Source organism: Sarcophilus harrisii, chromosome 4 (genome assembly GCF_902635505.1).
Source record: "Sarcophilus harrisii chromosome 4, mSarHar1.11, whole genome shotgun sequence".
Taxonomy (NCBI): domain Eukaryota; kingdom Metazoa; phylum Chordata; class Mammalia; order Dasyuromorphia; family Dasyuridae; genus Sarcophilus; species Sarcophilus harrisii.
Window position 1 is genome coordinate 97,697,506 of NC_045429.1, and position 23,608 is coordinate 97,721,113.

General features: G+C 39.1%; 1 protein-coding gene across 2 annotated transcripts in view; it reads left to right on the top strand.

The window, feature by feature from the left end:
* SOX13 (SRY-box transcription factor 13) overlaps positions 1 to 23,608 on the top strand; it is a 75,352-nt gene that overhangs the window by 48,231 nt on the left and 3,513 nt on the right. Inside the window, exons 2-13 of one of the 2 annotated variants that reach the window (XM_023501894.2) lie at positions 2,958 to 3,165; positions 5,344 to 5,452; positions 5,555 to 5,641; positions 8,030 to 8,202; positions 14,448 to 14,516; positions 15,235 to 15,346; positions 19,753 to 19,838; positions 20,331 to 20,493; positions 21,087 to 21,196; positions 21,632 to 21,728; positions 22,420 to 22,563; positions 22,791 to 23,007. In XM_023501894.2, the coding sequence (XP_023357662.1) occupies positions 2,959 to 3,165; positions 5,344 to 5,452; positions 5,555 to 5,641; positions 8,030 to 8,202; positions 14,448 to 14,516; positions 15,235 to 15,346; positions 19,753 to 19,838; positions 20,331 to 20,493; positions 21,087 to 21,196; positions 21,632 to 21,728; positions 22,420 to 22,563; positions 22,791 to 23,007 (1,574 nt within the window). In that variant the 5' untranslated portion in view covers position 2,958. Of the gene's footprint in view, positions 1 to 2,957; positions 3,166 to 5,343; positions 5,453 to 5,554; positions 5,642 to 8,029; positions 8,203 to 14,447; positions 14,517 to 15,231; positions 15,347 to 19,752; positions 19,839 to 20,330; positions 20,494 to 21,086; positions 21,197 to 21,631; positions 21,729 to 22,419; positions 22,564 to 22,790; positions 23,008 to 23,608 lie in introns of both variants that reach the window. The other variant, XM_003767607.4, reaches the window with a different exon arrangement.

Genomic DNA, 23,608 nt, shown 5'->3' on the forward strand with positions numbered 1-23,608 from the left:
TAATTGAGGGATTGGGAAAGGCTTCCTACGTACAGTGATTTTTAGCTGAAGGAAGCCAGGGAAGCCTGGAGGTGAAGACAGGAGGGAGAGCATTCCAGGCATGGGCTGATAGAAAGGCCCAGTCTCAGGAGATGGGAGTGCTGATTTGGAGAACAGAAAGAAGAATGTTATCATTAAGTAAAAGTATTCTTAGGGGGATGTAGAGTATTTAAAAAAAAATAAAAAGATGTAGGAGGGAGCAGGCACTGATGTTATGAAGGGCTTCAAATGCTGAAAAGAAATCGAATCTCATCTGTTATTAGGACCCTCTAATAACTGAGGGAGCTACAGAGGAGACACTTAAGAGGATAGAATTCTCAGAGGGATATAGGGTATTTAAAACAAAAAAAAATCTAGAAAGACATAGTGGGGAGCAGGGACTGAAGTTATGAAGGACTTTGAATGCCAAACAAATCGAATCTCATCTGCTACTAGGGCCCCCTAACTAAATCTACTGAGGGAGTTGTAGAGGAGACACTTAAAGGATAGAAGGGACATTTGGCTGGTGGGCTGAGAAAGGTGGAGAGTTGCAGCTTTGAACCCAGCCCCAGCGAAAGTATACATAAAGTTACTGTATCTAATCGTTAAATTGTGTTTCAAAGTTTTAAACTTTGCACAGTGTTTAAATGTGTTATTTGAGTCATAACCCTCCTCCCCTTTGAGGTAGGTACTCATGAATATTATTTATCCCCATTTTATAGGTGAGGAAACTGAAGTACTCAAGATCATATCTAATAATATTGAGTCAGGATTCTATGAACTATGACCCTCTATCCACTACAGAAACTATCCCACCCAGTAGGGTCTGTCCTTCAAGCCAATGATAGAGAAATGTTACCTAGAAAAGGAGGATCATGGTATTAAAGGAGTTAGAGCAATCATAGAAATCATGTAACTCAGCAGTTCAATTCCATGGCATTCTCAAAAATCATTGAGGATCTGGAGCAGCTAGGTGTCTCAGTGGATTAAAATACTGATCCTGAAGACAGAAGGTACTTGTTCAAATCTAGCCTCTGATACATACTGGGTAAATCATTTCACACAAATTGGCTTAAGGGAAAAAAAAGTCAATGAGGATTTCCTAAAGATCATTTGTATTTGTGAGCCATATTTATCAATTTGTAGTTGTTGTTCAGTTGTTTCAATCTTGTCCAATTCTTTATGATCCCATTTGAGATTTCATTGTTAAAAAATATTAGAGTGGTTTGCCCTTTCCTTCTCCAGCTCATTTTACAGATAAGGACACTGAGGCAAATGGGGTTAAGAGACTTGCCCAGGATTCATAGGGCTAGTAAGTATCTAAAGTCAGATATGAACTTGGGAAGATGAGTTTTCCTGTTTTTAAATCTGGTGCTCTATCCATTGCACCACCTAGCTGCCTCTATCTATCAATATTTGCTGTATTAAAAATGAAAACCCCAATAGTTTTTAAAATTATTAATTCATTGGGAAAATAGACTCAATACATGTCAAACATCAATAACATTTTAATAAAACAAATATTTTTTTTCCAAAACAAACAAAAAAGAATTAGTTAGAAGGATGACATTGTTTTACATATTTTTACATTTTTTTTTAATAACTGGCTTAATAGAAGACAGCTGGATATTCTGTTTCTATATTCAATGTGTTACAATATATTGCTTTGGTTGAAGTATAGGATGAAAATCCAATACCAGAAAAGAAAGTATTTTAAGGAGGTAGAACCAAGATGGCAGAGTAAAGGCAGTATTTTAATAGGCAATTAATATCAGTATTATTATAAAAGTAGTTTTGACTTGAGGACTCTAGAACACATTTTTCACACCAGAACCCAAATTCGTCATTTTAGAGATGAAGTAACTGAGGTCTTTGATGACTTGTCCTAGGTCACTTGGAGATTTGAAATCTAATTCCTTGTTATTCATCTATGTAACTTTGGATAAGTCATTGAACTTGCTTTTTGCCTCTGCTCTCGAATGCCTAATGTGAGCATGGTAGATAAGATAGCCCTTTCTACCTTTGAAATTCTTCTTCCTAATTAAGGGGAAATAAATTAAAAGGAGGAGAGAACCATTTCTGAAATGCCCACTATGTGCCAAGAACTTTGCTAAGTGCTTTACAATTTAAACTTAGAGTTTTGTTGTTGTTGATAAATTCACTGCTTTTTCTTCTAAACCAGACCAAAGCATTGAAGATTGAGTTGATAAGTAGTCATTGGCCATAATTTTTCTCAATTTTCATAAACTACGTTATCCAGAAAGAAAAATACCAGCTAGGAGGCAAAGTAAATAGAGTGTTGGGTCTGAGTCAGAAAGACTTGAATTCAAATTCAATCAGACCATTGTGTGATCTTAGACAAATAACTTAACCTCTATTTCCCTCAGTTTTCTCATTTGTAAAATAGGGATAATAATAGCATCTACCTCCTAGAGTTGTATGAAGATCAAATGAGATAATAATTGTAAATTTTTAGTGTGTTGCCTGGCACATAGTAGGTGCTATATAAATGTTAGCTCCAATATCATTGCTATTATATTACCTTCTAGGATTATTGTGAGGATTAAATGAAATAATATTTGTGAAGGATTTTGAACAGTATCTGGCACATAAAAAGTGTGTGTGTGTGTGTGTGTGTGTGTGTGTGTGTGTGTGTCTGTCTGTCTTTCTCTCTCTCTATTCTTCTCTTTCTCTGTATATGTGTGTGTGTGCATGCACTTATTTTAACCTTTCCCTTTCCCCTCCCCAGAAGTCCCTACATTGAAAGGTTTATATGTAGGCAGCTACCCTTTCTTATCTTTTTGTATAGAATACAGAATTTAGATTTCTGACATTGGATGTCTATGTGGGTATATTAAAAGTTGGGGAAATTGGCTGTGATATTGGGCTTCTAGTTTAGGTGAGTCTCATTCTGATTTTTTCTTTCCTTTCTTTGTCAGGATGTCCATGAGGAGCCCCATCTCTCCCCAGCTGGCACTCGATGGCATTGGGACCATGGTGAACTGTACTGTCAAGGCAGAAGAAAAGAAGGATATATGCCAGGAGGCTCCATCTGGCCAGCAGGTGCCAGCCCCTGCTGCAGAGCCTTTGACCGGAGACCCAGCCCGGCCCCCCCAGGATGGAGCTGACTCAAGTGGCCCACCCCAGGTGACTTAATTACCCTTAGATTGCTCCAGATACAGTTTCCTTCTTTCTGTCTTTAGAGATTCATGCTCAACTGGAATCACAGGCCAGGGCAATGGTACTCAACCAGTTGGCAAAGTATCTCATTCAGGTAGAGAAAGTTCCCTTTTGTTGGCAGGACTTGGGTTCATAGCTACAGTGGAGATCCAGCCCCATCATTTCATACATTAGAAAACTAAGACCCAGAGAGCTGAGGTAAGCTATTCTAGGTCACACAGGAAGTCATAGAACTGAGATTCGAATCCAGATCCTTTGAAATGTATATATCCAGTGCATTTTGCATCATAACCTACTTCCTCTTCCTGGGTTTGTTCTTGGCTCAAAGTTCAGGCCACTTGATTTCACCATACAAAATTAGCAAAAGCTAGACAATAAAATAGTTATAATGCCATTTATACCTTTTATTTCACAGACTTCCTGTGGGGAAAGAGTTGTAAACCTTAAAATGCTTATATGAATGTGAACTGTTATTATTGCTTTTTATGCTCACGTCCCTAACAGGGATCTGGCATTCGCTCATTTGGAGCAACTTTGCTATGCCTGGCTCTGTAAAAGAATAAGAAATACAGCACTTGGTATAGCATGTGGTCATTGCTTCATGGTGCCCCAGAACTAAAGCTAAAGGGACCTTATGCCATCTACCTGTAAGTTCCACATTGTATTGGTGAGGGCACAGAGACATGAAAATACCCAGCCCAGCCTCTCTTAGACTTCATTCTTCCCATTTTATCATGCTGCCTCTGTCTTATATTACAGTCTAGTTGGAGAAAGAAGACAGGTACATGTAGATATCTAATGAGCTGTGTACTAACGGAACTCTTTTCCCATGTGACTCTTGGAAATCAGTCTTATTATACACCCAAGAGTTAAATAACCATACAAGACAACAATACAGTTTCTTTCTCATGAAATGAGAGGGGTGGATTAGAAGCTCTCTAAGGTTCCTTCCCGCTCTAAAATATTCTATGATTCTATTCAAAAGATGTCACAAGGCTTATAATTAAAGAGCCAGATGATGAAGGGTACAGACAATAATGGCTGTGAGAGATAGGAGGAGGGAGAGATCCTTCTGGGCTGGTGTGGTCAGGGGAGGCTTCATGGAAGAAAGGAGGATTGGAGGAAGGCTCAGATGGCTGGGCTGGACGCCGATAATATCAAGAAGAAGGGGGGCTGTTTCTAAGGGGAGAGGAATGGTGAGAGCCAACATATATCTCTTAGAAGGGGATGGTGTATAGACTGGCCTAACTGGATTGAAAGGGAATAGTAAGGAGAGCTGTGGATACAGCAATGTCAGTCCTGTGAAAGCAGGAGTCAGAAGCAATAACCTTCTAACACTAAGGTGCAATATTTCCATGGTGCAAATGGTTCTGGAGATAGGATCTGGATTCAAATCTTGCTTCTGATGCTTATTCTCTCTCTGCTTTGGACAAATCATGTAAATCCTTTCCTTTTTAAAGTTGAACTGGGTGGCCTCTAAGGCCCTACTTCTATCTGTGATTCTTCTTAGGAGATAGAGGATTAGGGATGTGTTATTGTTTGTTGTTGTTGTTGTTTTGGCAAGTTATTTGCCTGGGGTATAAGGGCAGATTTGAACTCAAGTCTTCCCAGCTCCTAAATTAGTGTTATAAACACTGATCCACCTAGTTGTCCCAGTGTTATGGCTTCTTGATAAGCCAGAACCACTGATCAGGTCTTTCTGTGTCCATGTTGTCATCATTCCCTTTTGTTAAATACTACAAAAGCATAGCTTAAAACTGAAAACTTTGTTCTCTTCTCTGGCTGTATTTCTGTATCTTTTGTTTTGCTATCAATTACTTTAAGGAGAGTCCACCAGACTGAGAGAAAACTGTTGGTGTCTTTCCCTGCAATTGCATTTGACCTGAATAATGTGTCTTTCACTTAGCTAAAATGTGGAGTGGAGATTGTTTTTTACATGTCAGGGAGCTTGAAAATCCCATGTAAGAAAGGCACATATAGTTAAAAAAAGCCCAGGTAATCTAAAGCTCAGCCTCCTATTTTCTACTTCTCCCAAAAAACCACTCTGCCTTTGCTGAAGACTTGTCTTCCCTCTGGTTGTGTGTCTTTCTGTGTCTGTGGGACAAACAGCCACATAATGACAATGTGGGATGAATTGTATTATAGGATTGCGGGTCCCCAAGAAGTGATGGGCCCCCAGAACCTAGGAGATCTGGGCCTGAGCTAGCCACTGGGAGCCAAGAAAAGCTGGATTTTAATCGGAACTTGAAAGAAGGTAAGGTCCCTGTCAAGGGCAGACGTGGGTTTTCCAGAGTGCTGGGGAATAGTAATGGGAGTTATTGGGAAAGGTTGATTTTCATCTTTTGGTTTTTTTCAGTTATGCCAACCATTGAGAAGCTTCTGTCCAGTGACTGGAGAGAGAGGCTTCTGGGAAGAAGCACTGTGGAAACCAAAGATGTCAAAGGTAAGGATCTTATACCTTAGCAGAGACTGAGTAGTGGGTATGTGAACAGAAGGCTGAGTGTCTGTACCATTTTCTTGAGTTGGTGGGCCAAGATATTTATAAAGTGCCTACTATATATTAGGTGCCAGTTATACAAAAAAAAGATTTTAAAAGAGTCTCTATTTTCAAAGATCACAGTTATTCCCACTAGTCCAATAGAGAGGCACTATGCATTCAATTATGGGATAAATTAGAAATAATCCACAGAGGGAAGGTACTAGAATAAAGTGGAATTGGGAAAATTTTTCTGTGGAAGATGGAATTTTAACTGGGATTTGAAGAAAGTCAGAAATCTAAGAGGTACAGATGAAGAGGGAGAATATGCTAGACATGGGGGTGGTGGGTTACCAGTGAAAATGCAGACCAATCAGTAGCTATTGAGGTGGTGAAGATTGTAGTGAAAGTTTGTAGTGAGGATTGTAGTATCAAAGAAGAGAAGGGGTCATATGCAGGAGATATCGGCAATAGTTTGGATATTGGGGAATGAGTGATAGTTTGGATAGTAGGGGGAAGGGTGAGAGAATGAGTTGAGAATGTCATAATTTGCTTGTATGGGCAAATGGGAGGGTGGTGGTACTTTCAATAGTAACAGGGGAATTCAAAAGAGGAGATTTTGGGGAAAGATAACAAGTTCACTTTTGAATTATTGAAGATACTTACAAGATGTCCAGTAGGCATTTGGAGAAATGAGACTGAATATCAATAGATGCTCTATAGCTAATATAGAAAATTGTGTGATTTCGCTTGTATAATTGATATCACATTGCTTGCCTTCTCAGTGTATAGGGAAGGGAGAGAATTTGGAACTCCAAATTTCAAAGGAAAACAATGTTAAATGCAAATAATAATAATTTATATAATAATGATAAAAATAAATTAACACAAACACAAAAGAATGTCAGCAGTAAGGTCAGAATTGGAAAAGTAGATCTAAGACTCATCAGCAGGTTTTAGAATTGAATCCAAGGAAGCTGATGAAGTGAAATGATATAGAGGGAGAAGACAAGAGGACTCGGGACAGAGCCCCGTGGGACATATTTGGTTAGCATAGACCTGGATAAGGATCTAGTAAAGGAAACTGAGGTCAGATAGGTAAGAGGAGAATGAAAAGAGAGCAGTGTCACAAAAGCTTAGAGAAAAGAGGTATCAGGAAGATGAGGGTGATTCACAGTATTAAAGACTTCCTTCATGAAAGTCAAGAAATATGAAGAATGAAAAAAAGGCCATTGTATTTGGTGATTAAAGAAATCATTTTTAACTTGAGAGAGCAATTTCCGTTGAATGAAGAGATTGGAAGACAGACTGTGGAGAGTTAAGAAGATAGTAAGAAGAAAGAAATTGAAGGCACCTTGTGTTGAGGGCTTTCTCAAGGAGGTCATCCACAAAAAGAATGCTTAATAAGTGCTTATTGACTGACTTACTTAATTCTTTTAACAGATTGGCAACAAAGTAGAGCCATAAGTCCTTGAAGTCAGAAAAACCTAGCTCTAGTCCATGTTATGTGACTTTGCCTCCTCTTGCTTCACTTGCCTCTAATTTGATTCAATTCAATCCAGATTTATTAAGTAGTTACTATTTGCAAAAGGTTTTTCTGTGTGCCAAGGACACAAAGTTAGTGATAATATGAGCTCATAGATTTAGAGATGAAATGGACTTTCAAGGTCATCTGGGCCAATATATTTTATGGTCACAAGGATAGTTAGATGATGCAGTGGGTAGAATACTGGTCCCAAAGTCAGGAGGACCTGAGTTCAAATTCAGCCTATGTGACCCTAGGTAAGTCATTTGACCCCAATTGCCTCACCAAGAGGAAAAGAAAGGGAAAAAAAAAATAGTCAATAGAAGAGCCAGAATTGGAACTTCAGTGTTTTTTTTTTTTTTAACTCCAAATGCAGCAGTCTTCCCCCAGTTTCTTAAACTCTGTTATTAAGTACCTTATAACCTAAAAGGTGGAGGACATGTACAGAGTTTGTTATATTATAAAGGAAAGCAAAATACAGGAGAGTTGTGAGTAAAGCAGTAGTACTTATTCTTTTCAATGGCCCTGTGACTGTTGGGACTATTAGTGAATGAAGCTCAAGCCCTAGCTCATAGCCCTATCTATTTGTACCCTTCTTTTATTTGTCCTGCCTTTTCACTGGTATTGTATTCTATCACAGCCCTCTGATTATGTGTGGCTTGGAAATGAGACCTGGAGACATTGGTCTAATTGGTCTAAGCCTGGGATGCTATATTAGGCAAGGGATCTCAAGGATTGGCTTTCAGAAGTAGAATACTTCTATGTCTGATTCACCTCATCTGTCTGATGGTTCTATGAGGAATTATGGGAAATGTTTATCATTTGAATAGGGACCCAAGAAAGCCTGGCGGAAAAGGAACTTCAGCTCTTGGTCATGATTCACCAGCTGTCCACTCTTCGGGACCAGCTTCTGACAGCTCACTCAGAGCAGAAGAATATGGCTGCCATGTTGTTTGAGAAGCAGCAGCAACAGATGGAGCTAGCCAGGCAGCAGCAAGAGCAAGTAAGCCCTGCCTCTCCCTCTTCTTGAAATGTGGAAATTTGGTATATTCAGCGGGAAGAGATAGAAGCTTAAGGATAAGAACCAAACAATCCTAACAATCAAGGACTCTGTATCAAGAATGGGGAAAAGTAATTTTAATAATTATATATTTTATGTGTTGACAACATGTGGAACAATCATGCAGAAGGAGATATGTATGTGTATATATATATACATATATATATATATATATATATATATATATATATATATATATATCTTTTAAGCATAACTGTAAGAACCAGAGACCTCCAGTTAGACTAAAATAAATTCAAATGGGTAATAGGCAGTGGAAGTCTTGAGTAAGTAGGGAAATATTAAAAGATCTCCTAGTTATCCTTGAGTTCAAGTCACTATATAACTACATAATTAGGAACTGAAAGTACTAGCACATAATATGCTGATTTTGGAGAAAAGAAGAGGCAGTGAAGGATTAAAATAGGGCAAATCACCTGATGAAACACACACACACACACATACACACACACACACATACATACACACACACACACACACACACAACACACACACATACAGGGAGAGGGAGAAGGTAAGAAGGAGAGGGAGAGAATGAGAATGAGAAAGAGGGGGGGAAAAAAGACTAGTAGTCTTGACTTTGGAAAAATCTTTTGACTCCTGGAAAAATTCCAAAGCATATTATTGAAAAGATGGTTATTGAATATCTAAAAGAAGAAATACTGATTACAAAAAGACTTCATCAAATCAGGTCATGTCAGACCAATATCATTTTTCCCCCTTTAGGTTTTTTAGAGAACATCAGCTATAGATTTAGTTCACTTAGGTTTTATTTTAATTTTTTTTTCAATTTTTTCAAAATCTACCATTCCTCTCTCCTATCCCAACATACACACACGTGTGTCTTATTCTGCTCTTAGAGTCCTTCATCTCTCTTATTGGGAAGTAATTATGTCTTATCATTAGTCATCGAGAGTTGTGATTAAGAGTTCCTAAGTTTTTCAAAGTTGTTTGTGTTTGCATTATTGCTTCTGTTGTATAATTTGTTCTCCTGGTTCTGTTCTCTTCATTATGTATCAGTTCATGTCAGTCTTCCCAAGTTTCTCTGAACCATTCCTTTTATCATTTCTTATGGCACAACAGTTTTATTTCACATTTATATATTAAAACTTGTTTGCCTATTCCTCAAATGATAGGCACCTTCTTTCCCTTTCTTTGCTACTTGAAAAAGAGCTATAAATATTTTGTTCATCTTTTAAAGTTTGTTTTGTTTAGGACTAATCTCTCTGTTAATCTATCTTCCCTCCAATTTCCTCTTCTCTTTTTTTCCCTTTCCTTGATGGTGAATAAATTCCATTTCTGTACCTAACCTCTGTGTGTGTTTGTATATTTTTTCTGTATGCTTTTCTCTACTTTTAACCAATTCATATGAGAGTGAGATTGAAATGACAAGTGCTTCCTTATTTGTATAGAGGGCACCTGTGTGCCTTGATTATGTGAAATAATTTTCTTAACCTTTTTCTTCCCTATCCCAGTATATTCCTCATCTTTTTTTCCATCTTCTAAGATTATTGAGACCTAACAGAATGAATCCCATTCTCTGTTTAATTAGATTTAGTCTGTGACCCTTGATGATGATTGGGCTCAGAGGGGACAATTATATTATCTTTGCATATTTGAGTTTAAGTGCTTGTTTAGTCCATTATGATTGTTCATTCCTGTTTCCCTTTTTATGTTTTTCTTCACTCATGATTAAAGTAAAACATTTATTAGCTCTAGTATTTTCTTTATTTTTAAAAAACTTTTTCCTTGTATTTTCAATGGAAATACATGAAACTATTCTTATTACACTGAAGGTCCATTTTTTTCTCCCTCTGTAGCATTATATTTAGCTTTGCTGAGTTACTCCATTATTCTTGGTTGCAAGCATATATCCTTTGCCTTCTGGAAAATCATATTCCAAGCTTTTCACTCTTCAATAGTGCTGGCTGCTAAATCATATGTGAACCTGACTGTAATTATTTGAATTCTTTTTATTCTGGTTCCTCATCTTTTTTATTTGTCTTGAAAATTCATTTTGGCTGTAATATTTTTTGGAGTTTCATGGGAAATTTTTTTTCATGAGATAACCAATGAATACTTTTATTTTGCTCTTTACTTCTAAGAAATCTAGGTGCTGTTTGTTTTTTAAAATTTCCTGAAATATGTCTAGGCTCTTGTTTTGTTCATGGCTTTTAAGCAGTCCAATGACTATTTTTCTCCTCAATCTGTTTTCTTTCAGTTTTTTAATGAGGTTTTTTACATTTTCTTCTATTTCTTTTAGTCTTTTAATATTTCTTGTTCTCTCAGAGAGTCTTGAGTTCTATTTGGTCTATTCTAATTTAAGTTTATTGCTTAGGCAAGGTTTTGTACTCTTGTGCCAAGCTGTTAATTCCTTTTCTAATTCTTCCATTCCCTTTCTAATTTTTTCCTCTAGTGCTTTCATTTCAGCAACAAAAGCATTTTTAAAAACTATTTTAAAGGCTTGTTTTATATCCTCCTGTTTGAATTTATATCCAACCTGTGTTTTTCTCTGAGGTTTTGCTTGTAGATGTTTTGGAGTCATTTGCTTATTCAGAGTTTGTGTCTTGAGTATCCCTGTCCCCATAATAACTATTTATGATGGCATTTTTTTTTTTTTTGTATGATTGCTCATTCTTCCAATCTACTTCTTGATTTCAGACTTGATATTTGGGCCAGGTCTTACCCAGTTCTGGAAGAAAGGCCTAGACTGGTTCTTTGCTGCTATCCTTAGGGATATTGAATGTTATATTGTTCTAGACTCTCAAGCTAAAGACCTACAAAAATTTTAGCCCTACTGTAGTAGTCATAGAATGTTGCTAAATTAATCACTGTCATCTCCCAGGGAAACTATTGGTTCAGAGTAACAAAACTGCAGGTTCCCCTTTTGTTTGGAATTTAAACATGGTTATTCCTCTAAAGGCTTTTATACTCTAGACTAGAAGCTGGAAATGAGGCACCCTGCTCTGCTTCTAGGGATCTAAGTCACACTGATGCTATTTACTTCTGAACTTGTTCCCTTCTTCATATACCACCTTAGGTCTGAAACTGATCCTTAACTCAGAAAAATTTCTATACCCTGGAAAGCTACTCTTGTAGCAAGTCCCTTCCTTGATCTTCCCTGGATCTACAACCCAGAATTACTTGGCACTTTCCCCCATAATCTCTGCATGAATTCCATTCCATTATGAATCTGATACATCCTCTTGCTTTGGTTTGTAGTCCTCTCCTTGGGCACTGGAGTAGTCTATAGATGGCATATTCCTTTGCCAGACCTTGTCCCTCTTATCTACATACCTCTTTATCTCCTTATGCTGATTGGCACTGGAAAAAACAGTTCACTGTGACTTTTTCTTGTATTTTCTGCTCAAGGTTCAGTTTGGTTTCTTTTCTAGATCTGTTTGGAGGAATTTGGGTTGAGAAAAACCCACTTTGCTCTGTTTACTACTAGATTTTAGCCAAGTATTTGACAATGTCTTTTATGCTTTTCTTGTGGAAAATACAATGAGAAGTGAGCTGGCTGATGAGTCAGTTAGATTCAGAATTGATTGAATGATAGAACCAAAATGAGTAGCTATTATGCTATGGCATCATCTTGGCATGAGGTTTCCAGTGGAAGACTATTTGGCCTCTGTGCTGTTTAACATCTCCTTTTTCTCAATATTTTTCTTTTAAAATTTTATTTATTTCTTTAGAACTTAAATACAAAATAGAAAGAAAAACAGAAAAGGGAAAAAAATGTCCTCTGCACAGTAGGACAAAGGAAAGGATTCAAAATATGTAAGAATAAATTTCCATTTCAAGAAAGCATATATAATAAAAGAATACATCGTATTCAGAATTAGGTTTTCTTTTGTTTTCTGCTGTGCACTTTTTACTTTATTCTTTCTTTTTCCCCCCTCCTATTTCCCTCAAGCTGGCTACAGTGAAGCACAGATATATTTGTGTGTGTGCGTATGTGCGTATGTGTGTGTGTATGTACACATGTGTATACATATTCACATAGGTACCTATAAGCATACATTTATATACACATATACATTAATATACATCTATATAAGGCTGTATGACACTTGTTTATCATCTATTTCTCTGAAGGTGGATAATATCTGTTTAACATTTTCATCAGTGATTTGGATCAAACCATAGATGGCACATATCTCTAATTTGGAGGTGACATATTGCTGAGAAGATAGCTAACACACTATATGACCAAGTTAGGACACAAAAAGATTAGACAGGCCAAAATATTGGACTGAATTTAATAATAATATTGAGCTGACATTTAATTGTTATACTTGGATTGAAAAAATCAAATTCACAAGTACAAGATGGGGTACAACATGGGGAAGATGTGACTAGATAGCAAGGAAGACATTACTGAATGATGGGCTCAACATGAATTAGCTGGATCAAGTGGCAGCCAAAGAAAGCTAATGCAATCTTAGGCAGCCTTAAGAAAAGCATTGTGTTCAGAATTAGGGCATTAGTAGTCCCTCTGCTTTCTGCTCTGGTCTAACCACATCTACATTATTGTGTCCAGTTTTTGTTGTCATATTTGGACATTGATAAACTTAATACTGTCCAAAGCAGAACAATCAAGTTGGCCAGAGGACTAGAAATTGTTGCCTTCTGAAATTCAATGAAGGGAATCAGAGATATTAATTTACTCTGGAGAAGAGATTACTTGAGGGTGGTAGGACTATGATAGTTACCTTCAATTTGAAAGGCTGCCAAGTAAAAGAGACATAATATACTTGACCCCAGAGGATAGAACTGGATACAGTTAATAGAAGTTGTTTAAAAAAGAAAATTTACTTAGTTGTGTCTCGAAGAGATTATAAAAAGAGAGAAAGGACCTATATCTGCAAAAATATTTATAGAAAATTCTTCATGGTGGCAAAATATTGGAATTTGAGGGAATGCCCATCAATTGGGGAATGACTGAAAAAGCTATAGTATATGAATGTAATGGAATATTATTGTGCAGAAGGTAGATTTCAGAAAACCTGTAGATACGTGTATGAACTGTAAGCAGAACCAGAAAAACATTGTACTAGGTATCAGCAACATTATATTGACTGACTATGGATGATTCAGCTCTTCTCAGTAACACAATGATCCTTCAAGACAAGTACAAAGGACTCGTAAAGGAAAATGCTATCCATATCCAACTAAAGAACTGATAGATTCTAAATGCAGATCAAAGCAGAGTTTGTTTGGTTTTTTTTTCTTTATTCTTTTTGTGTGTTTTTTCTTTTGATCTATTTTCACAGCTGTGCTAATATGGAAATACATTTTACATGATAGTACATAAATCAAATTGCCCATCATTTTCAGAGAGGAGGAAGGCAGGAGGAGAAAAATTTGGAACTCGAAATCTTGTAAAAATGCATGTTTAAAATTGTCTTGACATATAATTGGGGAAAAAAATAAAATACTATGTATATAAATATTTAAAGATTTAGGCTTAATATAATGGGGAAAAGAATCTTCCTAACAATTAGAGCTCTGGAGATGGCTAGTTGGCACAGTGAATAAAGCACTGATCCTGGAGTCAGGAAGGTAAATTCAAATATGGCCTCAGAAACTGTGTGTTTCTAGACAAGTCACTTAATTCTGATTGCCTTGAAAAAGAAGGTGAAAAGAGCAGCTAGGTGGTACAGTGGCTAGAGCACCAGCTCTGAAGACAGGAGAACTTGAGTTCAAATCTGGCCTCAGACATTTGGTACTTCCTGGCGGTGTCACCCTGAGCAAGTCACTTAATCCCAGTTGCCTCAGTTAAAAAAAAAGAAGAAGAAGAAGAGGGGGGAAAAAAAGCTTCAAAATCAAAATACCCTGCCTGGAAAAGGAGTAAGTTTTGTCTCACTGGAGGTCTTCAAGCAATCCATTATTTAGTGTATTCTTTGTTAGGTAAATTCTGACCATTTAAGAAAAGGAGTAGATTTTGAAACTTAAATGACTTCACTGCCTCTATTTTCCTTCTCTTGACCCTGAAGAGACTCTACATGGGACTAGGTTTCCTTGGAGATTCTTTAGTTTGCTGCAGCACAGATTGGGCCAGGGTACAAGGTGGCCAATTCTGTAGGGTTGAGACATTCATTCTTCTTGGAAAAAGGCTGTAGGCATGCAAGAGTTAATTGGGCATGGTCCTGTTCTTTCATCCCTAGATAGCAAAACAGCAACAGCAACTCATTCAGCAACAGCACAAGATCAACCTCCTCCAGCAGCAAATCCAGGTAAAAAGAGTGCCAGGGTTGTCAACACAGCATGCTCAGGGGTGGGTCATGGGTGGGATGGGAATGGGTTGGGAGTGTTGAGAGGGAGGGAGGCTTTAAATCATGGTGTCATGGATAGAATCAGAAGGACCAAGACTCAAATTTTGCCTCTGATATTAGCAGGGTGATCATGAATAGGCCAGAGTATTCCTAGTCCTCAGTTTCCTCATCTGTAAAATGAAAGGATTAGACTCCGTGGTCTTTAAGTCCCTTCCAGGCTAAATCTATGATCCTGTGTTTATCTTTAGAGACTCTTCTACAACAAGGTGTGCTACTAGCCATCTTCTTTTTTTCACACTCAATTCTTCCCTGTTTGACCTTGAAGTAATTTCCCTCTTTAGGCCTCAGTTTCCTCATCTGTAAAATAAGGGAATATAGTAAATGATCTTTAAGCCTTCTTCTGACTCTAAATATTTGATCTATAATATGATTTCCCTACTAGGAATTGGATATTCATAGAACTGTATGGAGAAAGCAAAAACAAAACAAACAAACCAAAAAAGAAAAAAGAAAAAGAAAGAAAAAAAAAAAAAAACATGTATCTCCTTGGCTAGCTGGAAGTTAAAAAAAAAATATTGAGTGCTTTGCCTGTCCACCCATAGGTTCAGATGCTTCCTAGCATGCCCTGGAGTTGCCACATCTGGGGAGCTCACATGGGGGGTTTCTTTCCCTTCAGCAGGTCAACATGCCTTATGTCATGATCCCTGCGTTCCCTCCCAGCCACCAGCCCATGCCTGTCACCCCTGACTCCCAGCTGGCATTACCTATTCAGCCCATCCCTTGTAAACCAGGTAAGTAGAGGATTCTGGAGGGAAGGTTGGGAGTCTCAGGGCTACTTCTGAAAAGGAAAGGATCTCTAGAGACAGCACTGGAAATCTGGAGATGTTGGTCCTATTCCTGGTACGATCATTGACTTATGTAACATTGTACATTCCTTAGTCTTTTGGGGTCACTATTTCTTCATTTATTCAAGAGGTTAGATAACTATTTCCCTATATACTTCACAGTGGGATGGAGAGAACCCTATAAGGTCATTCGCTAATCCAATAAATATTATTGAGCATCTACCCTGTGCAAAGCACTGTGCTATAGAATAGCAAGATGTAATCACTGCCCTGAAGGAGCTAACACTCTACATTAATATCTGCAGGATCTCAATTTAGTGACATTAGATATTGTTACCATTTTACAGTAAGTAAACAGAGACTCAGACTGGAAATGACTTGCAAATCAAGGTTATGTAGCTGATAAATGGAATACGTGGAATTAAAATCCATATCTTTAAACTCTAATTCCAATGCGTTTTTCAAAAAATTTGTGAAAAATATATAGGGAAAAATTTATATATATATATATATATATATATACTATGTATATTATATATAAAATATATATATGTGTAATATACATATATATATAATATTTTTTTTGTGTGTGTGAAAAATATATATATATAACTTGCTTCTAAAAGAAGCAACATGATACAGAGGGAAAATGGTCAACTTTGGACCTGACCTACTGTATGATACTTACCTGTATGACAATAGACAAGTGATCTAATTTCCTCCAGACTTGAACTGCATCAGTAAAATGAGATGATATTGGACTCGATGAGGTCCCTTCTTCTGTCATTAAATTTATTCCATTGATTGCTTTACAAATGTAAGGAGAAATTGGTTTTCTCCAGGCTTCTAGGGCCATTAAGGCCAACTTGAGGATTTGATCCAATCTGAACTTTTGTTTCTGGGCAACTAAGTGGCACAGTGGATAGTGTGCTCAGTCTGGAGTCAGGAAGATTCATCTTCTTGGGTTCAAATTTGGCATCAGACACTTTCTAGCTGTGTGATCATGGGCAAGTCATTTAACCCGGTTTGTCTCAGGAACAAGGAAATGGCAAACCACTCCAGTATCTTTGCCAGGAAGGCAGCAAATAGGGTCACAAAGAGAATTAGATATGACTGAGGGGAAAAAAAAAGACTGAACTTATCTCTCTGAAATCTCCAAGCACATCATTTCCTCCTTCTTTCTCATTTTTAGCTGCTACACTAGCCATACTAATCCCCACAACTCTTCCCTTCTAAATTTAAAACTCAAGAGGAGTAATATATAAATTCAGTTCCCAAATCTGTTTTACCCCAGTTCCACTCACTAGTGCACATATATATGTACAGCCCTATAAAGTACTAGCTCATGGGGATAAAGAAGGAAAGGGAATGGCAGAGAGGGCAGACTCAGCCACTGGCCAGAAGAAGAGTTGATTAGAATTCCTGTTAGTTCACTACCTAATTTCCTTTCAGCATGTGTGGGTCAACTGGTCAATGAGACTGATTTGAAGGCTAGTGTTTACTTAGCTCAGTACTTGGCACTTTGGAGTGAGCTACAGAGAATAATAGGCACTACTTTTTTTTTTTTTAATAAAACTATTGTTATAAATTTGATATTGAAATACAACCTATCAAATTTGCTTAGCAATGATTTACATTGAAATAAATTAGTCTCAATATAAAGTATTGGCAAGAAGTTTGCCTCCCCTCACTCTTAACATCAGGATTCTTTGTCCATTCGTTTTCTTTTGCTTGTCTTCCTGTGGTTGGTAGGTGGTAAGTGTATACTGCTACCTGCTCCTTTCACCTAGCATTATTTCACACAGGTCTTGACAGATTTTTTTGGTATCTTCATACTTGTGAGCTTTAATTGTAATGTTTTATTTTATTAATGACTATAATTTCTTTAACAGTGCCCTGTTATTGGATATTTGGGTTTCTTCTAGAGCTTTTTCATGGATTTTGGTTTTGTATAATTACTTATATTGCTGCTATAAAAATATTTGTTACAGATAGTTCTTTTTCGTTTGACTTGGCTTTGGGGCACATGCTTAGGGATATATTCCCAACAATGGAATTACTAGGACTATCCCTTGCTTATTATCTTTAATGAGTAAGGTAGGTGTTGCAGTGGACAGGACGTTGAGTTTGAAGTTCAAACATGGCCTCAGATACTCCCCAAATGTATGCCCCCAAACAAGTCATTTAAACTCTTATTTGCCTCTTGTGTGAAATGGTAACAACAATAGCACCTACTTCCCAGGGTTTTTTATAAGGATAAAATGAAATAATAATTGTAAAGTTGTTTAGCACAGTGCCCAGGACATAGAACCTATATAAATGTTATTATTATTATTATTTAGAAGATTATAGGGTGAAGACTGTAGAGTGCACTAGAGAGTTAGATTCAGGGATCAGGAGAATCTGGGTTCAAATCCTGTCCCTAATATTAGCTGTGTAATCAATAGCAAGTTACTTTTGCTCCCTGCACCTCAGTTTCTCATTTGTAAAATAGATTGGTAAAATCTGTAGTACCTACTTCACAGGGTTCTCTGAGGCTCAAATAAGATATTATGTGTGAAATGCTTTTCCAATTTTAAAAAGATGGGTGTGATGTTCCCATAGCCTCTTGAAGCTCAGGCTGATGGATTACTGCATTTAGGAGTTCTGAGCTACAGTGGAGTTAAAGTCACATCTGGTGTTTTTATAAATCCTACACCAATGTAGTGAGTCTCTGGGACAGGAGGGCTACCAAGATACTCAAGGTAGGATGAACCAGGCAGGTCAAAAAAATGGCACAGTGCAAAGCTTCGATACCAGTCAGCAGTGGGACAGATAGCCTGTGAATAGCTGCTCTCCTAGGCTGGCCAAAATAGGAAGATCAGGACTCAAAAAAACAAGCAAGCAAAGTTTAAAAAAAAATTGTACAAGTCTCAAGTATAGTACTATAGTATTCCTATGTATAGTACCCAATGAAATAGCTGGAAAAAGATTTTTACATGGTGGCTCATCAGCAAGAACAATCAAGAATGGCATAAATAAGAAAATGGCCAAGGGCCAGAGGAGTCGTTGGGTAATGCTGAAATCCAGCTGGATTAGTCAGGGAAGCATCATGTTTTGAGCTGTTTTAAATAATTAGGGCCATATATACTGTCCTATTTGCTTGGTGCAATTCCCTAAGTTATCCCAGAATACTGAGTAAAATAGAGCAACCCTAAGCCCCTAGATAAGTATTCCTTAAAATGCAGCTCTGATCTGTCACTCCTTAACTCATGAGTTGTGAGTGACTCCTATAAAATAAATCCAAATTCTTTAACCTATCACTCAAGGTCAATTTAGTTCACAGCCATCCTTGCCTCAATTTCTAGAAACAGAAGATTCTACAGATGTCATTGATTCAACTGCCTTGTTTTGCAGAGCACCTGAGCTCTATGGTAATTAAAGTGACATTCTATCTAAGAGTAGAGAATCAGGATTTGAATTTGGGTCTTTTGACTCCACTTTCAGTGCTCTTTTCATCCAAAAGCTATAACTACCTTTCTTCTATCCCTCCACATATTCCTATTCCTTTGCCTTTGGTCATGTTGTATGAAATGTCCATGGAACCCATCTCCTACTGTCAGAACTCTGCACCCTAGAAGACCATCTCAGGTGGTCACCCCTTTGCAATCTTCTCTGATCTTCCCAAACAGAAGGCAAAGCATAGGATTTAGAATCATCTGGGACTTTAGAGGTGGTCTTTTGGCTCTCTTATTTCTCTGCACTCAGCACTTCTTGATTTCTCCCCATTTATGGCCCTCCTCACTTGCTGCTTTGTCTCCCCAAGTAGATTGTAAACTCCCTGAGGGCAGCTTACCTGTTTTATCTCCTTCAGTGTCTTATACACTCAAGAGATGTTTGTTGAATGGATGAAACTTGGGAAGGGTTTAGGTGTTTAAAATGTTGCCTAGAGCAGGGATTTTTATATTTTCTCCACTCAGGACTCCTGAGAAATTTTTACATGACCCCAGGTATATAGGTATATGAAACAGGTATACAAATCAAACATTTGCTCATAATAAATAATAATTCCATGACTCCCACATTTAGTTATGGGATACACCCACATTTTAAGAAGGTTTGGCCCAGAGCCTGTATGTTTACATGAGGGTGTGTAGAATGTGTGTCTTAAAATCAGAATCCTGAGAAGACTAGTGGGTAGAATTCGTTGGCTGATGGGATGCTGGAAGGGAGAGCTGCTAAAGCCAAGCTGAAGACGAGAGCTCAAACCCCCTATCTGTCCAAATGTTCTGGTCGCTGATGTGCCTCGTCAAGCAGGGTTTCTGCTGTTCTATACTCATCCAGGACTTTTCTCCTTGCCGCCTTTTCCACAGTGGAGTACCCGCTGCAGCTGCTGCACAGTCCCTCTACCCCTGCTGTGAAGAGGCCTGGGGCCGTCTCTACCCATCACCCTCTCCAGGTACTATGAGCTCCCAGTCTGGGCTGGGCAAGGGACAGGTTAGAGGAGAGATTCATTCTGCCCGCTCCACCTCCTACACATACTCCTTGCCTCCTAGACTGAGAGAGGAAAGCTGGCCTGGACCCCGGGCATTTTCTGGTGTCCCCTGGGAAGGAACTGGAGATGGAGACTTCTACTCATTTTCTGCTCCCACAAGGCTTCGATTGGGGGAGGTGGGAGTGTGAGAAGGGAATAACAAAAATGGCAAGATTGAATCAGTTATAACTACTTATTTATGTTTGAATCCCTTAACCTTATTATACTCGTCTTAAAGCTAAACCACTGGGCACAAACGCTTTAGTCTGTGTCACTTGATTCCCTTCTCACTATCTTTCTGTGTGTATTTGAATCAATCCATCCTTTGATTCCTATGCGTATCTACCTACACAGGTTTCCATTTGTCTCTGGGTCATTCACCCCTTTCCTCTCTTTTTCTGTCTCCATTTCTGCTAGGAGTCTTCACAGCCTCTGAATTTGACAGCCAAGCCCAAAGGTCCGGAGCTGCCCAACACTTCCAGCTCCCCCAACCTGAAGATAAGCTCCTGTGGTCCCCTCCCCGCCAACCACGGGGCTCCCACTCGGGATCTCCAGGCCAGCCCACCTAGCCTACCCCTAGGTAAGCCTCATACCCTTACCTCTTCCTTTTCCCCACTTGTCCCCTTCTCATTCCTCCCATATCCAAGGTTTGAAAGTAGGCTAACAGAGAAAGTACATTGGTCTGGCAGGAAGGAGGCTTAAGTCTGGCTCCAACTCTGCTAATTGTTATGAGGATCAAATAGTGATAAAAAGGTACAATATGATTTGAAGCCTTAGAAGCCTGTATAAATCTTAGCTATTATTGGATGATTATTAGCTATTATTACCCAATAAAAATAAATTATTACCTATTATTAGATATTTTAAAATATTTGGATTAATGATAGTAACTGTGTGATCTTAACCAAGTCATTTCTTTTGGGGGGGGTTCAATTCTTTCACCTGCAAAATTGACTGGATATTCCCTGAGTCTCTATGTTATCAAGACCACCATCTCCATTGGATGCCATTTCCCAATGCTGGGAGAGGACCAGATGTCCCTGTGTCCTAGCAGGGGAGAATTTACAAGGCCCTGGAGGGGAGTCTGTGGTAAAAGCTCAAGAAGAAGGCTTGCTTCTCTAAGGGGAGGATCCTATGTTTGATGTTCTCTCCTTCTCTCTTCTCCCTCTGAAGGCTTTCTGGGTGAGGGTGATGCTATCACCAAAGCTATCCAGGATGCCCGGCAGCTGCTGCATGGCCACAGTGCGCCCATGGAAAGCTCTCCTAATGCATCTTTCAGGAAGGTAAGGATTTTGGCTCTCAGGGCACACAGAATAACAGGAATCAGTTGGGCACAGGTACTTTATTTTGATTTAAGGATTAAAAGATAATTTGAAGGAAAAACAAGTGATGTAGTAGATAAAGAGCTGACCTCCAAGTCACAAGGCTTGGATTCTTGTCCTACCTCTTACATTGAGAAGACCTTGGACAATCTCAGTTGCCTTGGGCAATCTCAATATTTTGCAGAGATTTTTTTTGACTAAGGTAGTTTCCTGGCTGGGAGTTCCTTACACCAATAAAATCACAGATCTAGTCCCTATCCCTGGGAAGAAATGAAGAGAAGAAGGTAAAAGTTCTGTCAGGGAAGGGGACAGAGGACCTTCAGTAGTTGGGAGGTGGGAAGGGTGCTGTTGCAGCCCATGGGCATTTCTCTCACCACATCCTGTTTGCAACCCTAGGACCTCATCAACCTGGAGTCATCCCCAGCCAAGGATCGGCTGGAGGAGAGCTGTGGGCACCAGCTGGATGAGACCATACTGAGCTGTGACATGGATGGTATGGTCCCCCAGGTTTCCAGGGGATCGGGAAGTTCTCATCCCCAGTCATTTCCTAGTGGAATCCCTAAATGAGACCTGGGATGTAAAGGCATCAGAGGGTGGGTTTGGGATTGGCGCCATCTGTATCTCTGCTGTCTTTGTTGTTGTCTCTGTCCATCTGCTGGCAATTTGTTTATTTCTCTCCTTCTCTATCACCTTAGTGTTCCCTGCTCTCTCTCTAATATCTGCCGATCTTAACAACATCTCTGTGTGTGTCTTCCCCATCTCCATCATTTTTGGTTCACTGTGTCTCTTCCTTTTCACTCTCTTTCCTTTACTGCCATATTTGGGGCTCTTAGTCCCCATTGATCTTACCCATGGCCAGATACCTGGTCTGGGAAGATGAGGATGGGGAACCTGTCTCCCCCAAATTACTTAGTTAAAAGGAAGAGGCAAGGAGCCCCTTTAGAAATACAGGCTTCGGAAGTTGGAAGGAACATCGGGCATTGGTTGCCCTTCCTTAATGGGAATATCCCCTTTATAATATTCCTGACTGGTCATCATCCTCTGATCTCCATTCAAAGTCCTCCAGTAACAGAGAAACCATTTCTTTCTCAAGCAGTCCATTCCCTCCACCCCATCTCCCTTCATCCTCTTTCTGGTTTACAAAGGTAGATGAACTCTTATTTCTACCCTACTCCCCCTCCTAGGTTCCCGACACTTTCCTGAGTCCCGGAACAACAATCACATTAAGAGGCCTATGAATGCCTTCATGGTGTGGGCCAAGGATGAACGACGAAAGATCCTTCAGGCCTGTCCTGACATGCATAATTCCAGTATCAGCAAAATTCTTGGTGAGCAAACCAAACCAAGGGGATGGGGAGTGTCTGCTGGGGGGCACAGGCTTCCTTATGTTTCCTGTCTGGTTGCTCTTTCTAGTGGTTGTTTTGTTGGCTGGGGGCACCAGATTTGGGGGTCCCACTCAGACATATCTCTCTTTGGTGGAGTGGGGTAGGAGGGTGGAGCTCAGGGTTGGGCTTGGACCGAGCTGCTGGGACTGATACCAGGATTGGGTTGCTAGGCTCCCGTTGGAAGTCCATGACCAACCAGGAGAAGCAGCCATACTATGAGGAACAGGCACGACTGAGTCGCCAGCACCTGGAGAAGTATCCCGATTATAAATATAAGCCTCGACCCAAGCGCACATGCATTGTGGAGGGCAAGCGACTTCGAGTCGGGGAGTACAAAGCTCTGATGAGGAACCGGCGCCAGGACGCGAGGCAGAATTACGTGATCCCGTGAGCCTCCTGAACTCCCCCCCCCCCCCCCCCCCCAGTTCTTTTCCCTCTCTGGTCAGCTGGGTGATCTGGGAAAGAGGGGAATAGGGTAGTCAGTTTTACCATGAATGAGCAGGTGTAAAAGGGGCAGAGTGATTGGAGAATTCTACATTGGCTCATAGACTTCAGGCTAGAAGGATCATCCATCATCAGGATCCTAGCTAAAAGAAACCTTTGAGATCATCTAGTCCACTCTCCTAATTTTGCATTTAGGTAAACTGAGGCCCAGAGAGAGGAAGTAACTTGTCCAGAATCATAGATATTATAGATTGAAGAATGATGATTCAGATCCAGGTCCTCTTACTCTAGAGCCAGAAAATTAGGTTTTGGTTTCCGCATTTGTAAAATAAAAGGGTTAGACTAGGAGACCTTTAAGGTCCCTTTCCATTACATCTGACATATACTGGCAAATGTTTAACAACTGGCTCCCTCTCTGTGCCTGAAAAAAAATATGTATGACACATTTTAAAATTTAATCTGTTAATATTTCCTCCATTATCTCCAAGTATATATTATGCAATCAACAAAACAATAAATCAAGCCCTGATTCATCAAATTTGCT